Source organism: Diorhabda sublineata, chromosome X (assembly GCF_026230105.1).
Source record: "Diorhabda sublineata isolate icDioSubl1.1 chromosome X, icDioSubl1.1, whole genome shotgun sequence".
Taxonomy (NCBI): domain Eukaryota; kingdom Metazoa; phylum Arthropoda; class Insecta; order Coleoptera; family Chrysomelidae; genus Diorhabda; species Diorhabda sublineata.
The window spans coordinates 5,603,409-5,621,517 of NC_079485.1; the positions used below are offsets into that span (position 1 = coordinate 5,603,409).

Here is an 18,109-nt window from a genome sequence, read left to right on the forward strand (position 1 = left end):
TAGATCCGCTGGCCATTCTATTAGACCGAGTCGTCAAATCCACTACAAGAATATTCCTCATCTAGATAACAGCATACTGCAAAGTAATAGCGTGTAGGAGCACTATCTTGTTGAAACTTCATTTTCAGCTGTCAAATTTATCTGGATTATCTTACAAAATTTGAAAAATTAACGGTTCAAGCGTGTTTTCTAGTAGATCGAAATATATTTCACCGGTTGAATCAGATTTCAAAAAAAGAGGCCCGACAATTACTTTTAATGGGAACTGTTTATGTTTTTATTGTTTTTATAAAACATGTGAGGATTTATATATATATATATATATATATATATATATATATATATATATCAAGGAATTGATATATTCGTGAAGATAATAAAAGTTTTTCACAATACAGATTATGAACCATACTAGGATGGCATAAACGTAACCAAATTATGAGTACTGATTATTTAATTCAAATATTTTTTATATCTATGCTGATAAATAAAACTTCCTTACTATCTAAACTGAATTCTTTTAGGTGATGGTATATCTTCTGGTATATACCTGGTATATTTCTGATCCCATCGAGCTATACCAAAGGCTGATGTTCTTGGAAAAGCTAATCAGGAATCTTGGCTTGAACCTTTCAACGTCATTGGGCAAGCTATAAGGATTGCCAACGTGTTTGAACCTCGCACGTGTGAGTTTTGAGCACTCACTTATGACGTAATGTTTTTTCTCATGTATTCAGAATTGTTCGTGATACTCATAGCATGGAGATTTTCCAGTACGTTACTGTTTTAATGAAAAAGCTTTTCGAAAAATTATCAATATTCGTAAGGTAAATAAAAGACTTGTAGGTTTAGTTTCAAATTTAAAATTTTTACCTGAAACGGGAGCCTTAAATTGTGATCTGGATTAAATGATCTACGTTATCTTAGATCACAGTTTACGGAAAGCCTGGAAGGTGTTGTTTTAATTGTTTTTTGTATTATTAGAATGAGATTTAGCTGTTTAATTAAAAATAATTATTATACTGTTCTTTGTTATAGAAATTTTACATCTCTTGAGCTTAAAAAACAAAATATTTCTCAAAAGATTACTTAAAACGTCACTATATCAATATTCCAAAAAGAATGAGTGTCTGGTGATAATACACAAACGGAAAGAGGGCACTTAAAGATCCTTTAGTAACCCTAAGATGAAGTATCGTAATTAACCATAAGCAAAAGAAATAAACTCCAGGCTTCAGATATAATTTTTTTTTATTTTGCCCTCTTAGCTCTATCCTTTTTATGTTGTCTCTCATGCACTGCGTTGGCATCGATTTAAAATCATATGGAGGGTAGAGGTAAGGAGAACCATCTCTGTGCTACCTACAGAAAGTGTCCATCAAATTCTTTACGTTAGGGAGGCGCTACTATCGCACGAGTGTAAATTTGAAATAAAGCAACGACTCTATTCATTTTAAATTTTTTTAACACTGCATATTCAAATAATACGACAGGAGCGCCATTATGGTCAAATTTTGATATATATCATCTACAAGCGGACAGTTTTTAAGCTAAGCTCCCATATGAGATGGTACCATGAAGTAAAGACTTTACATCATGGATGGTACTCCTTACCTCTTCCCTCCATATAAAATCGTTTGAACTGATCCATAACCTTTATAAAATTACTTCTTTAACAGAAGGGATATCAAAATAAAATGACAGAATTTTTCAAACCTTTTTAATAACACAGTGCTAAATACACAATATACCAGTAAATTGGTACAAAAATAACAGTCAATATTGGTGCTAAGGCACTCACATTATATCTAAAATATTTTCAAGCAAACTAAAACGAATAGACATCTATATTCGTTTCAGTACGCATGGTAACAAATAATACTAAAAAGATAAGGCTACTTATTTTTTAAGCTATATTTTTTTAAAAAGAAAAATAGACAAAAACTTCAATTTGATATTTTAAATTCCAGATAATTGAAGAAATTATTGCCTCTAGATTCAAACAAACAATAAATTCGATAAAGAATAATAATTGCACGTATTTTAAAACTTTTGAGAATGATTTGTGCCAATTAATCTTCAAGAAATATTTTTTGAGACGAAAGGCACATTTCTGAAGTTTATGAATATTCTTAAACTCTTATTCAGGTAAAGTTATGGTCTCCTATATAAAATTGTTTTCCGTTAATTATGCGGGTTTATTAATTCTTAGCAAGAAACTGTTAATGAACATTTTTATTGCTTTATGTAATATAGTTAGTTATCTGAGACGTTTGCAAAAATGAACCATTTAATAATATCACTCTAGTGATAGCTTTTGTTAAGACAGCGCTTTCAAAGCATTTCCTTAATGCAAGTTTTTTGAAAATAAGTTAATAATAAAAAAGCATTTTATGCTTTGTTTCCATTCCTGATGAGAATGAAAAATTTATCGCAAGGGTAAAAAATTGAATAATATGCAGGAAAAATATATTTTAGAATTCTAAAAGATGAGGACCTATAAAAAAATTACAAAAAACATCACAAACAAGTCGTCTGGGTTTTCATTTTTATTGAAAACAATTTTTTTTATTTTGATGTAATTAACCCAAAAAGGTACATTGTTATTGACAAAAAAAGTACAATTCTATTGTTCCTGTGGAAAACTTTTGCCATATATCACGATTGAATGAGTGTTGAAATCATTGGAGAATCCTGAGTATGAGACAAAATATTGAAAGACAAATTAATATCAATATTACCAAAAAAAAGAAGAAATTTTGGAAACTATCAGAGACACTACGAACGAAATCATATAATGACAACATTTTATTATCGTGTAGCCACCAACTATCAATGAAATTATTGATTCTTTATTATTCGCAAACACACAGTTTAATTTTAAAATATAAAATAATGTACTCTCTACAAACATTAAAATGCACTACCACTGGATCAAATAATTAGAATAAATAGAGTTTTTCTACCAAATATGTTAATTTACATAAATTTTATGAATCTGGAATTCGACTTCATGTGATTAAATATTATTGGGTAAGCGACATAATCGACTTTGCAGCATTTTACGGAGAGCAATTGTATATAAGATAGGCGTGAGTGTATTTGAAGAAAATCATTTTCATAAAAAAAACTGTACCGCATTTTAATACCGATTAAATAATTTCTTCATTTTGTACATATTTTGAATAAAAATAAAACTTATTTATTTATACAAATGTTATACCGCTGTACAAAACGGACTAGAAATAAAACACCCCGCTATTAATAAATATTTACAAGATTTTCTGACTCTAACTAACAAAACCTCACATAATAGCAAGAGTTCCACAGTGTTTGATTTATTACATTAGAAATATATACTTGATTTGATTTGTTTCAACTTAATTTGGTTTTTTAAAGTTTCCATTTTCTAGAATTAAATCGCAAAATTTACATAAACAAGATATCACGTGTTCAGAAAAATTCATACTTGTGGCAACAAAAAAATTTTGAAGACTTTTGTATGTTTTGTTCTATCTGTTTTTCCTTTCAAATACACCCAGTGATTTTTTCAACGTTGATTATCAAATAACCCATATAAATATAAAATAGTCAAAAAATGAGGCATGAGGCAAACATTTTTATTTGAAAGTCATATGAAGCATGAATATTATTTCTAATACGTGAATCTAAAATCATCCAGCACTCGGAACATCTTTATACGAAAAAAAATAAATTGGAATGGTTTTGAACATAATTAAAACTACGAAAGAATTAAAGTACAATGGAAAAATGTAGGAATGTAATACCCAAAAGGAAATATTAATTATATTTGATTTCAACAAACTAATTAACATTGTTTTATCTAGGATTGAATTTCGATTCAAGTTTTCTACTAATAAACATCAAACAAGATCAATTATACATGAAACCCGCAAATTACAAAAGTGATATGTAGGCACAACATTGGTGTATGTGTATATCAAGGCGTTACGAATTAAGGCACACAAAAATAAAATACAAACAGACAAGTATGTCTTACTCAAACAGCTTTCTTGGCAATATTTAGACGAAGATCTTGTAAAGAAAACAACAACAATATAAATCCCAATCGTTAAAAGGGGTGTAAAGGTGAACACCAAAACCCAATTACCACTGCCCACAAAAATTGCTGTGAGAATTTTTTATATTATGTCGAACCAACAAAATTGCAAATAAAGATCTTGATAGGATACAAAAGTAACCGAAAAACTGGCTAATCTAATCTAATGATGTGAATTGGGTTAAAATAGAATTTTGATTATGTTTGCATCATAAGTTGCAAGAAAAACACTTTCGCGTTTATCAGATTACGATAATTACAAATGATTATTTTGAAGGTTTTTTTTCCTAAATACCTCAGACTTCTCACAACACAGCTCTAGCTTCACCTTCAATATTAACCTTTGGATATGAAGCTCACCTTTATTATGGTTTGTACACTATAGATAGATCACACTGCATATGATAAATTGTTGACTGACATTGTTGAAAGAAAAATTTCATCTTGTTTTTATGAAAGATTGAATATCCGTCCGCATAATAGTGTAATTCATATTGTTTTTAAAAATATTGCCAGAAATCACAACTCTGATACATAAATTCATAGATCAATTATCACAATCATTTATTCATTTACTTAGTAAGATTAATGTTTTTGAAACAATAAACTGATGTAATACAAATACATTCAGGACATATTTTCTAGGAGAAGGCGATACTCCAAATGGCCTAGGATTACAAAGCCTAAAATACGAGACATCCATTATACAGTCCCATTCCACAGTCATTATCTTTCAATCCTTATCGTTCGTTTAATTTTAAATTTGTTGAGAACACTAGACACAGCTACAGGCTTTAGAGCATCATTAGTGGAATAATGAGAGCACCTGTGTAGTTGTACTAAGTTTTAAGTTCAATGCTTAATAAAAAGAGCCTACTAAGAAGCTACCACTGGTACTCAAACTTAGTTTCATTTACTAGAACCAATAAAATAAATAGTGATAAATCAGGATCAAGTAGTCTCAATTGCAATTCCTCGTGTTGCTGAAATTGTGTATCTATAAATCCAGTTCAGGTTGATTACAGGTGTCAAGCGAATATTGCGAGTTTGTTTCCTACTCCAATAGCTATTACCTTATAAAATCAGCTCCAATGTCAATACCAACAAATCCTATGTTTTGTCCTTGTCTGTATCTAATATGACAATTATATCAAAACCAAATATATTAAATGACATGATGATATTTAATTCTATCTCTACCATGTGAAAATTCTGTAATTTATAAGTAGATTAATAAAAAAGAAGGGTATTTTGAAATAGTCCAAAAATCAAAAAACAGCGCATTTAGTAAATAAAAAAATTAAGGTCTAAGAAATAAACAATTGAAGAAGTAGATGTGGATGATGAGTTCATGATCTTGTATTGTTTCATTGGTTTTCAAAACTTATTTCTATTAGTGGTAATACATTTAGATAAAAAAATTATACTTGAATCAAAATATTTATACTCTGATAATTTATTTTCAATAAAATTAATTATATAAAATATTTTAATCTTCTCAAATATTCGGGTTGTAACATTTATTCAAACAATAAATAGACATAAATTATAATAAAGATTTTTGTACACATAACTAACAATTTAAATTTTTTCAATTTCACACTTTTACAAAAATAATATATATTTTGTAACAAAAAGTGGAACAACGCTTTTAAACTCTGTATTACATAATTACAACATAAATTGTACTCACTTCTATGGAATAAGCTGCAATTTATTAAAAAATATTTTGATACGTAGCAATATCATTATTTAAGAAATGCACAGTTTTCGCAGATTCACATAAATTCATTAAACAGGGACTGACATCACAATCAGAGCAGAGTGATGGAAGCATTTAGCACATAATTTGATCAAATAAGAAATTTTTTCTTTAAATATAGAAACACGCTTGTGGATCTAAATGTCTACCTACCTACTGACCAAGAGACATTGGAAATTGAAAATGTTCTGAGCCATTTGGGCTTGTTAAAAAAAGAATAGATCTTGGAACAGATATCAAATGAAACTAGAACGTAAGAATCAAATAAAATATCCATTATTAAAAAAGCAGCTACATAATAAATACATAAAAAATCGTCATGGAAGGAGTAAAGCGTACCAATTTGAAAAACCAGCAGTAAACATCTAGATGAAACATTAAAATTAAATCCAAAAGTCGTAGATTCATCCAAGAAGCTAAAACGACTCTTTCTAAATATACTTTTCAAAGACAACAGAGAAAATAGAAAAAATCTATTTATAAGCACCTAGGAACAGAGAAGTAAATTCTTTCAAGGAAATTTTTTGATGAACTTCTCTACTCTGGATCAAATGTATTTGCCAACGTATTGTCCCAATTATAATCTCCTTTGCTAAAGTGTGCAATCAAATAAAAGTAAAGACAACTGATTTTAGAGTTATACTTGGTATGGATCTTAAAAAAACAAACCAACTAAAGGAATTACACTATAAGAACCAATTCAAATATTAAATTGAATTGAACTGTAAAATCTTTTACTATATTATCAAACCAATATTCAGAAAAGATGAATCAGCAGTCCGAAAATGAATAATGTAAGAAGCATACAGGGTAATTAAGGTTTCAATATTACGGATATCCAAAAAGTTGTGACACCAGCAAGAGATGTGATAATCAGTACTAGAAGTACACCTAAGTGCGGGATAAAAATGTTTTCCGAAAACCGTATCTATCTCAAATAAAATATTGTTATTTTTATTTTGCACTTTTCTGTTTCATCTTATTTAACTACATAGTTTAATATCATAGGAACATTCAAAGAATAGTTAACAAAAAATAAAGATTAATATTAGTATTATCTGTACCAAATAATAATCAATAATTGCATTTGTTCAAAAATAAAGTTGAAAAGTATTTAATGTTAGAAATTTGCTAGAACTGTTGGTGTTGATAACAAACTAAATTATCACCGTCTGCAAAACAGTTTTGAAGGCAGATAAATTCATAATATAATCAGATAATGAACTTTAGTTTCAATGATAATTTTGTTCACTATGAATATGGTAAATACACTAATTATTACTTTTGGTTGTTAAAGACGAAACTACAAAATATTTACGAGTGGCTTCAGTAAGATTGAGGAATCTTCATTAACAGAAAACTTCATGGTATTATGAGGTATTAATATATAATATAATGAAAGATATAATGAGAGATAGCGTGGACATATCGACTATACCAGAAAAATCTTCACGAGTTCATTAGCGTTCAAATGTATGTGCTGATTATCAATTACAAAATATATATATATATATATATATATATATATATATATATATATATATATATATATATATATATATATATACAATCAAATTATAAATATGCATGGATGGTCTTGTTAATTATTATTTCAACCTTTCAACTTTATTTAATTGAACTTAACCCAAAAACCAAAAAATAAATTATATCTATAATTTTATAAAAAATTTATAAACATTAAATTAAAACAGACAACAACTTATTTACTTTGGTATTTTTTGGTCCCTTTCTCACTATAATCAAATCAAAATCTTTCAATTCAACCGACATATCTCCCATTTTTCTCCTCCAATAAGCCGAGATCTAACCTTTCTAATCTAACAAACGGTAAAGGCATCTCAGTCTTTCTCTTGATAATAAGTTTAGGCACTACTCCCGCCAAACATACTGATTGGACTACCGAGTAATCACCACTGCACCTCGTTTTTTCGCGACATTCGTGTTCCGTTTCACTGTCTGAAGTGGAATGCAAATTTCGAAAACGGCTCTTTTTCTTTTCTGATACCTGCAAATTGGTAAATTGTTTAGATACTGATGTTAATTACAGTTTAATATATTGAAATGGATTTACTAGAAGGAAAACATAAAAACCGTTATTACTTACTTTTTTTAACAGCAACTTAGTTTGTTTTTCTGAAAGCTCTTTTCGAACTTCATAAGCAGGATTTAAGGACGTCGTCCTTGAGAGATCATGATTTTTAATTTTTTTCAGTTGCTGCATCAACCTCTTATATGATATTATCTTTCTTATTTTTTCCATTTCCTCTCCATTAAGCTTCTCGTTTTTTAGGAACCTTTCAATTAAACTATTTGTTTCAGGTTTTGAAAAAGGATTAACTATTTGTCGTTCTAGCGATTTGGCTGGCTTTGGAATTTGAAAATTCAAAGTATTCAATTTGGATTCTACTTGTTCCTTATAGTTTTGAAGAATTTCGTCTTCGGAACTTTCATTATTTGGCTTAGAATTGAAATCATTAATGTCTATTAGTACTTTTGGTTTGTTATTATTATTATTGTTAATGAGACCTTTGAATTCACATATTTTGCTATCCTGGTCCTTCTGACTTATATTGACTTTTGGAGATTGTGTTTCTTCCCAATCAAAATAGTTTTGTTTTACTGGAGAATATTCAAGACTGAGCTTCCTTTTACTTTGAGTCTCTTTGGATTTGAGCAAATTTAAATCGTCTAAAGATTTTGTCCGTTGAGGTTTATTTTTTTTGGGATTAGTTTTGCTAGTTTCCACTTCAGACTGTTGTCTTTCTATTTTAGATTTCTTTTCATGGGTGGATTCTGATTTTTCAGAATTCAGTAGTTTCCTTTTTCTTTTATTATATTCTTCCAAACTAAGTTTTTTCTTTATTTGTGATTTAGGTAAATTTTCATTTGGTTTAGGTATCTTAGGATCATCCAATTGTTTTACATTGGTGGGTAATACTTCTGGTGTATATTCACATTTCCTTTCAATATACACACTTTTCTGTTTTTTGTCAGAAGTATTTGCAGATACTTCGCTGAAAGCTTCACTTCTGAGTTCATTGCTTTCTTCTGGGAATTTTTCTATTTTTGATTCAATTAATTCGTGTACATCTGTTACTTCTTCTACAGTTTCAGCTTCTTTATTGTTTTCATCAATTTTTATAGTTGAATCGACTTTGGCTTCTTCACTATTTTTCATTTCTTTCAATTTTATTTTTCTTAGTTTTCTAGCCCTAATCAAATCTTTAAATGGTACAAATTCGTCGTCTTCATTATCATTCATTTCCAATTTAATTTTTTTTCTATTCCTAGCAGCTATGAGATCTCTGAATAAGGATTTCTTATCAGATTTGACTGATAATCTTTTAAGCGATTTTAATGAATCAGATTCAACATTCTTAATTTTTTTTGTTTTTGCCTTGGTTGAGCTAACTTTATCGTTTAAATTGTACGTTTTAACGCGAGTGCTATCCAATATGTCTCCACTAGTAGTTATAGAAGGAATTTGTAAATCACAATCATAAGCTTTTTTGGCAGCTTTGGTAAAAATTATTGGTGGTTGATCTACGTCCAATTTTATTTCTTCTTCTAAACTTAAATCCATACCGATGATTATTTCACTGGTAGTCTCAACGATATCAGACTCTGGAGCTTCTATATTAACCTGGGCAATTCCGGCCAATGTTTCTTGTTGTGGCGGTACATCGTCCAACTTTAAGGGATCTGTAGCTTCAGGATTTTCAGAAGTTTCATAATTATCGTTGAAATCTACAACAGCCGTATCTGAAAGAGGCACTACAGTTATTATATTTTTTCCGTTAACAATATTTACATTTATTTCAACTAATTCTCCGGCTATCTCAAGGAGAACGGTAGATTCTTCAACTCTTATAACATTACGGTACTGCACTTCTTGTTGATCAGGTACTTTTGGTTCTAGAGAAGAATCTTCAGTTGTATTAATAGTGTCTTTGACTGGAGATGCTACAGTACTAACAGGTTTACATTGTAGAGATAATTCTTCAGTGACTTCACAAGGTTTCTCTGATAAATTCAGCGATTTGACATTAGCTGGATCTGAACTAATCTCTTCTTTGGTAATGGTTTCTTGAGAATCAATATCTTTAACATTTAATACTATTTCTTCTGTTACAGCTAATGGTTCTGGAAACTCTGAATCATTAGAACTTTGAAGATTCAAATTTGTGGACTGTTGGTTTTCAAATTCATTTTCTGGTAGGTACAAAAAATTGGTACATAACCGTTTTTCCAGTTCATTTTCTTTGGAAATTTCATTTGGCTCTGAAAATTCAGATTCTTTTTCTGATTTGCTTATTATAGTTGATTCTTCATTCATTACTTCCATAACATAGTTATCTACAGAGGTATTAATAGAATTAATCAGCTTTGCTACATTTCCGTTGCTGTTTACTTGTTTTTCCTCAACTCCTAGAATATTATTATCATTATTTTTAGTACTGAACGTCTGAATTTTTTCATCCCTACTATGAGTTTCAAGTGTAGGTAATTTTATAGATTTGAAGGTGTTTGTGATTTCCATTTCCAGAAATTCTTTAGTCGTTTTCAGACTGTACCTTCGAGATGTACTGTTACTTTCCGTGGACCTCAATTTTTTTCCAATATTATTGATAATATCGTCTACAGAGAAAATACGCCTTGAACGTTTTGTTACAGTTTTTTCGGTTTTCTTTACCTCTAAAGACGTAATTCCTGTGTCTTCATTTTCTCGTTTGTCTATTTTATCTGTATCAATAGCCAAAGATAGATCATTATGAGTTGTATTGTCAGAGTTTATTTTAGATTCTTCTTCTTTATAATCTTTTTTCTCGGGAATTTGAATAATTTCTTCCGTAAGGTTATCGCTACTAGTTGATTGTTGTTCAGTCTCATTAATTGTTTTTTCAGTTATTAATTTTTCTTCTTTTGATATGTTATTGTTTTTATTCTCGGTAGTAGATTTATCTTCTTCGTCTATTTCATTGAAGGAATTGTTTTTCATTTCAGGTTGGGTGGACTGCGTGTTTTTGACAGAACTATCAAATAAAGCTTCAATATCTTTATGTGAATCTTTAAGTAGCGAGTTCTGATCATCACGATGCGTAATTATGTCAGTCTTTATCATATTTATGTGAGCATCTTCGAAGGAATTATTTTTTGGGGAATTAGACATTTCTTGAATACTAGCAATTTCCTCTACTAAGCAATCCGCTGAGGATTTTATTTTTTCTGTCATCTCTTGCTCCCTATACTTTTCAATTTCTTCTAAATTAATTGGTGAGCAATTTTTATCCACTGTTTCTTTTCTGCATTCGTTCATAATTGTTTTATTAAGTTCTTCTAGTGTATCACTAATCAATGGTAAACTATTTCCCAGTTTCAAAGTTTCTCCGATAGGTCGCGTTGTATCCCTCCTTTCATTTGTTTCATTTGTGATTTGATTTCCTGATGTTATAACTGTATTTTGGTGGACTAAAACTCGAGGTTTTTCTGATTCTGTATATGGATTTTCAAGAGATCTTTGGTGGGACTCATTTAGTTTACTGTTCAGCATGCAGTCTGGTTTTACTGTATCCATGATATGAAGGTTAACCACTCTTTCTCCAGTTGTTGGATCTACTTCCAGTTGACTACTTTTTTCCACTATTCTAACCATCTCAGAAGCGCCTTCTAAAGAAACTTCACTTTTAATAACATATTGACCAGATTCAGATGCCATCTGAAACAAAATGTTATTGTAGTGATTAATGTTATTGTAGTGATTCTAGGATACAGGTGGAGGTTGTAAATAATATGATTTTATTGCAAGAGTTTCATCATTTTATTAATGTCACCTTTGAGTTATGAAAACCAACTTTAACAGCAAAACATCTAAGTTTGGAAGAGAATTAATGATAGAATATAATGAACAGGCAAAATAAAATTTTTTAGTGTGATTAGCACAACTCCAAATTTAGTATGCAGAAAAGTGTCTTACATGGGTATAATTATCAATATTTACAGCTTACGGATAAGCAATTATGTAGTGCAGTCCATGAACTCTTAGTCTAATATAGAAAGGTCATAAATGAAAAAAACGTCTGATTAAAGCTTCTATAAGAATATGATGTATCTTTAGAGTTCTAACACCGCCTGTTTATTTCATCGTAGTTGATAAATATTTTACCTCTTAACTCGATATTTAGCTTTGCGAACAGAAAATAGTCGGATGGGTCCAGATCAGAGCTATATGGTGGATGTTAAATTCCTGTGAAGTCATATTCAAGCCTTGGTAAACGACACATATAATCTGAAGAATTATTATGAAGCAAGGGCACACCTCGACTGATTTTGCCACGTCTTTTTTAAATAATTTTTTTACGCCATTGCCTTAGAAGTCAGAGTAATATGCCGCGTTGACGGTTGTATTTGAATCTGAAGGATACCCTCGCAGTACCAAAATATTGTATCCATCACTTTTTTGGTGCTTTTCGTGACCTATGCTTTTTTGGCACGGGCTGTCCTTTCCCATGTCACTACATGGAATCTCTTTAGGGTGTTGGATCATAGTAAAAGACCATAGTTTCATCACATGATGAATGATCGAATTATACTCTCTTGGCCCACGCAGTAAAGCTCTAAAAATCGCTCACAGCATTCTACTCGAAGCTGCTCTTACACTATGCTTAGAATTCGATGAACCCACATTGCACTATTTTTTGTCATATTCAAATGCTCATAAGGACCCTCAGAGCACTTGTTTTGGGAATGCCTGTCTGTGCTACAATTTTTTTTATTCTCAGTCGTTAGTCACTTGAAACGATTTTATCCACTAATTTAATGTTTTCTGGAGTAGTCACCAACAATGGACCTCCCCCACGTGGGTAATCTTCCAATGAATCTCATCCTCAGCGAAATAGCTTGGACCAAATTTTAATAGTTAAAAATGATGGACATAAGTCACCTTAAACAACCTTCATTCTGTTTTTGATTTGTGTTAGTGTTGTTGATCCTTCATTAGTCAAACATTTTATAACAGTATAAAACTCAATTCAAAACATTTTTCAAAACAAGTCCGCAAAGATTTTTACTATATCAGGCCAAGAAATAATGGATAATGTGTCCAAAAAAGATCGGGATCAATAAGATTAAAATTGTTAGCAATAAAACAATCGGAACTATGAAAATTAACGCAACAATAATGTTTATCAAGTGTTCAAGAGAATGAAATCAGTAACTATATAAAAATAAATTTTCTCACCACTGGTACCGTCATTCCATTTTCAGATGTCAGTAACCCATTTTCTAAATATTGTAGTTCTGATGCATTTATCATATACACAGTTTCAGTGGACTGATCATCTCTTCCTCTGATATTTTCTTTACACATCCTTGGATTCTCGATTTGGTTCATTTCTGTCGCAGTTTCTTCATCCGCCCAGTTTTCTATATAATGTTTTATATTGTCTGAAACTGTTACTCTACCTTCTGTAATATCTGGCGGTGGAATTTGGTGAGGGGCCAAATATTGGGTAGGGCTGAAAATAAGAGAATTATCAATGCTATTCTCGGACAGCAGCAGACCGACTTCAAATTAATCATGACCAATTTCAGAAGATTTACTGGTCCTTAAGGAAGTTTCAAGGTGAAACTAAACTGGATATGATTAGAAATAAGACATTCAGGGATATTCACAAAATCAAGAGCTCAACTAACATAGCTTTAGGATATTTTAAGAATGTGTGAAAACAAAACAGGGGAGCATTTATGGCAAGGAAGGTGAAAAAGGTTCTGATAGGTAGAGCCAGAAATATTTGAGATAGTGAAGAAATATTAAATGAAACTGCTTTGCATCAAAAGAAATGCAAAAAGTCAAGTGAATTTTCATCTATCTATTATATATATATTAATGAATCTTATCAAAATTGGTGTTAGCCAGTGTAATTTGTGTAGTGGTAGTAACCAAATGTTTAAACGTATTTTATATTATTTGTATGAAAAACGTTAACTTATTTATAAGCGGAAAGTTTTTATTTAAAGTATAATGAATAGATTCTGAAACGTGAAAATTAAATTAAATTAAGTTATTTTACCTGCAATGCCTTTGATAATAATCTTGTCCCATTGATGCTCCTCTGTGTTGATAATGTTGAGCATATTCAGGAGCATTGTACTGAGGGTAAGCAGGTGGGAGTTTCTGTGCAGCAATTGTATCGTAGTTAGTTGGAAAACTCATTTGGCCAGAGTAACTCCTTCTCGGAGACATGCTCCGTTCGTGGGGATTAACGGGAGGAAATCTAGGTGTCATCTGAGGTGGTCTGTTATAGTTACAATTGTAATTCGTATACGGCACGTATCCATGAGGGTATGTGTTATTTTGTATACTATTTGGATAATTGGCAAATCTGAAAATGATAAATCTTTAATAAAAATATGTTATCTACATATTTATAATGTCAGGATTCTATTCTTTGTGTCATAATTTATAATAACAATACAGAGCTAGCAGTAGACTTGCTCAAATGTTTATTCTCCCGTTTAGTCATAGTTGATCTAATAGTGGTGAACCAATTAGAGCTCTATCAATTACCCATTAGTTTAGTTTAGGATATAGTAGTATATTTAACTAAATACTTATAAAAAACTCGAACTTACATTTGGTGTTGAGGCTTACGAATAGTTACAGATTTTTGCAAATCTTGATATAAGTTTTGTAAGTTTTGGGTCTCTTGCAAATGATGGTCACTCATTATAGACCTAGCCATATTTGGATGAATCCTTTGTAGTCTTGATAAGTAATCATTTTTGCGAGTAGAAGCAAGATAAATACTTTGTTTGCAGAATTCGGGATCCTTTGGCATGAACTGAGGATCTCGTCTGTAAGAGGGATGGACCTGCAATAAAAAAAAATTGTGAAAAACCGTAAAAATATAATTTTTCAAGAAGATGCAAGATCATATGAAACCAAACAAAATCCAAGTTCATTGTCTATATAACTTACAAATGTAATAATAAATTTAAAATTACCTCTGGCTACATAGTTCAAATAAACAAAAAATTGTGGATGAACAAAAAGTTGGCCACTTAACCAAAGTTTTGAGAATCATTATTTTCATGGATTTTGTAACTAAATTGACATCATAAGAACCTGTAATTGTGTCTTCCTCAGTGGCGTAGCGTCTTTTGGAGGGGCCCTGCATTAAAATTAGTTGGGGGGCCCAAATGAAGGATAAAATTTTCTCATAAAAGGAACAAAAATGCTTGCATTAAATTAAAATAAATATTTATTGATTATAAGTTATCGCTTCCTCCTAGAAATTGAGCCAGCCAAACAATTCAAATTAAATATACACTTTTCTTGCCTTTTTATTGGCAAATTGATTTATTAAATAATCTATAGCTGAAGACAATTTCAGTTTTTCTAACATTTCTGCCTCTATAGATAATAGTGACAAGTCTGACAGCCGTTTCTACTCCTTCGAAGTCCTTAGGTAATTTTTTATCAGTTTTAATTTTGAAAAACTTCTTTCAGCTATTGCGGTCGTAATTGGAAGTGTCAAGAATAGAAAGCATGCTGTTATTACCTCTGGAAAACTTGATGCAAGGCTATTGAATTTTATCAGCAATAATTCGATGAGTTCCTTAATGGAATGAATTTTTTGAATTCCAGATACATGTTTTCAGAGCAATTAATTGTTCATAAAGATTAACTGAGATGTCTTTACTGTATTTAGCCGACAGTTTTCCAGAAGCATTTTTTATCACTTCGTTTGAAGAAGATGGGAGTTTCTCCGGTTGTAATACTTTAGGGGCTTCTGTAGCCCGGGGGCTCCGTATCATTGATATGGCAGTAGCTACGCCCCTGGTCTTCCTTTTGCAGCCAACCTATTGAAATTATGTATCCCAAACTACGGCTAGCATGACCTTTACTATTGAAGGTAGCATCTTGAATTTTTTCGATGATGTTAACCTTCGATGTTTCCACTCCTTACTCCTTGATCATTATTATCATGGATTTTGTTTCTATGATTTTATCATTTATTACAAATTGTTTGCAGCATGTAAGTATATTGTATTAGCCATAAATTCTTTTTCCGCAGAAAGAATTGTAGCAACTATAGCTGCCGAACTGCAAACAATGTCTTTCAAGACCTGGTTCAGGAGAAGGTAGGACTTTAGCAACTGAGTTTAAGCCGCTTTCAATAATCATGGCATTTTTTTTTATAATTAACAAATGAGATATGCAAACGTTCATAACTGTAGAGTTAGTAGGGGTAGTTTATACCATTGGATTATCTTCTTGAAAGCCACGAAGCAGATGAATTAGTATCAAATTAATACAATGCTTGAATTAATAAATTTGTCCAATATTAAGAAATAAATTTTATAGTAATTTTAATGTGATTAGGAGAAAGAGTTGGGAGTAGATATCTTGCAGCCTTCTTTCAAATCTAATAATTCTACTATTCTACTTTATACCACTTACATTTATACTGTCATACTGATCGTGTTGATTAAAGTTTTCACTATAATTTTGTTGTCCATTCATGTGATCATAGGAAGGCTTCCTATGTTGTTGCATATTACACATTTCCATATATTCTTTACCCTTAGCTTTCTGTATCACCGACGGCGAAGTTTGTTCTGGTAATTGTGGATGTGGTTCGGATATCTCTGAGTATTTAACAGGTTGTTGTAAGCTGGAAATAAATGATTCATTGAATATACAATATTTTCGGCATTAGGTATGATTGAAATTTCACGTTCAAATAAATGTATTAATGTATGGAAATACTTCAGTTAAAAGATTAAAATTCAAAATTTTCAAATTTAATAATTATAATTACCCATAATCTGGATATTGTGTTGGATATCGGTAACACTCGACAGAGGATCTGGGCGGATAATGGCTGTGGGGCGCCACTCTTGCTACATGGCTTTCATTTGTAACAGATGCAGTGTTGTTATCAGTATGGTTATGTTTATCTTCATTTTTTCTTCTAAATTGTCTAAGCGAGCTAGTTATACTCCCACTAGATGTCTAAAAAAATAAAACCTATTAGACTAAAAACATTAAGGTGCTATCCGGAATTCGAGTCACTTAGCACCACAATTTTTCTCAAATTCATTTAAGTTGGAGTTAGAAAAAGGAAAACGTAAGTAATTTAGAGCATCATTCTCCAAATAAATTGTTATAAGCTCACCGTAGTCTCTGAGTGGCCACTAAAAGGTGCTGTTTGGTGGAAGGATGCACCTCCTTGGCCGTACTGTTGTCCAGCATTCTGCATGAGGCCCTGTAATAAAGCAAATGCCAAAATTAAAAATGTTTTCCAAAATAACAGCTTTTCTTCAACGACATAATGATACTTCTATTTATAATATAGTAGTAGTGATTCAAAATTATAGAAACTATCCTAATCGAATAAGCAGAACTATTCGCTTAACATAACTCCTTGCGGATCATACAGATAACAATACTGAACTATGTATATATAGTGTGTCTACTCTCAAGTGTTAAATTTATTCACATGACCCAAAAACTCAAAATAAAATAAAAAATTAGATATAAAATTCAATTGAAATTTTAAGGTACATTCAGACATGCAATTACATAAATTTCTGTTAACGTAATTTAAGCTGCTATGATGAAAGTTGAGGGAAAATATATAAATAAAAAAATTCAGTAAGTGAAGGTTTAACAACAAAAAATTATTATATTAGTTTAAAGATGATAAGCGCATTTTGTTTACATATTGCGAACAAATAATTACAACGAACAATTTAACTTTTAGCTTTTCTATAGATACAAGAAGCAAAACTTGTAAAGTGTAGATGTCTCGTTACGAAATTGTTCCTTAAGATATCTATTTAGTTTTGACCTTTCAGATCTGTATACAAGTGCTGAATCCTTTGCTCATCCCCTGATCCACTTACAATAAAAAATGACGAAGATATTAATTTTTTAATATAATCTCCATTAAGGTTAATACATTTGTCCGATTGATATGTTTCTGCAAACCGCTGATTTACCGCAGATGTGATTTCATTATCCGAATAAAATCAATCTCCACACTGTTCTATATGTTTTGGGAGATGTCGGTATTCGCTGAGGGCCAAATCTGTAGAATATGGTGGATGCTCAACTAATTCAAAGCCTGTCTGAGCTATTGCAGCTGTTTCAATGGCGAACCTGTAACTAGATGCAGGATAACACCTTTGGATCGCATTTTTATTTTATCCCCTCAATTTATTTTGTAACTAAATTGACA

At 30.8% G+C, this 18,109-nt stretch overlaps 1 protein-coding gene across 1 annotated transcript in view; it reads right to left on the reverse strand.

Annotated features, from left to right (window-relative positions):
- Nucleotides 1-1,681: 1,681 nt before the first annotated feature.
- The window catches only part of LOC130451767 (uncharacterized), a 65,885-nt gene continuing 49,457 nt past the window's right edge, over nt 1,682-18,109 (reverse strand). The window contains exons 3-10 of the mRNA XM_056790994.1: nt 17,045-17,134; nt 16,688-16,881; nt 16,327-16,540; nt 14,496-14,734; nt 13,934-14,245; nt 13,102-13,378; nt 7,969-11,580; nt 1,682-7,869 (exon numbers count right to left, since the gene is read on the reverse strand). Of these exons, the coding sequence (XP_056646972.1) occupies nt 7,624-7,869; nt 7,969-11,580; nt 13,102-13,378; nt 13,934-14,245; nt 14,496-14,734; nt 16,327-16,540; nt 16,688-16,881; nt 17,045-17,128 (5,178 nt within the window). The 5' untranslated portion in view covers nt 17,129-17,134 and the 3' untranslated portion in view covers nt 1,682-7,623. The remainder of the gene's footprint in view (nt 7,870-7,968; nt 11,581-13,101; nt 13,379-13,933; nt 14,246-14,495; nt 14,735-16,326; nt 16,541-16,687; nt 16,882-17,044; nt 17,135-18,109) is intronic.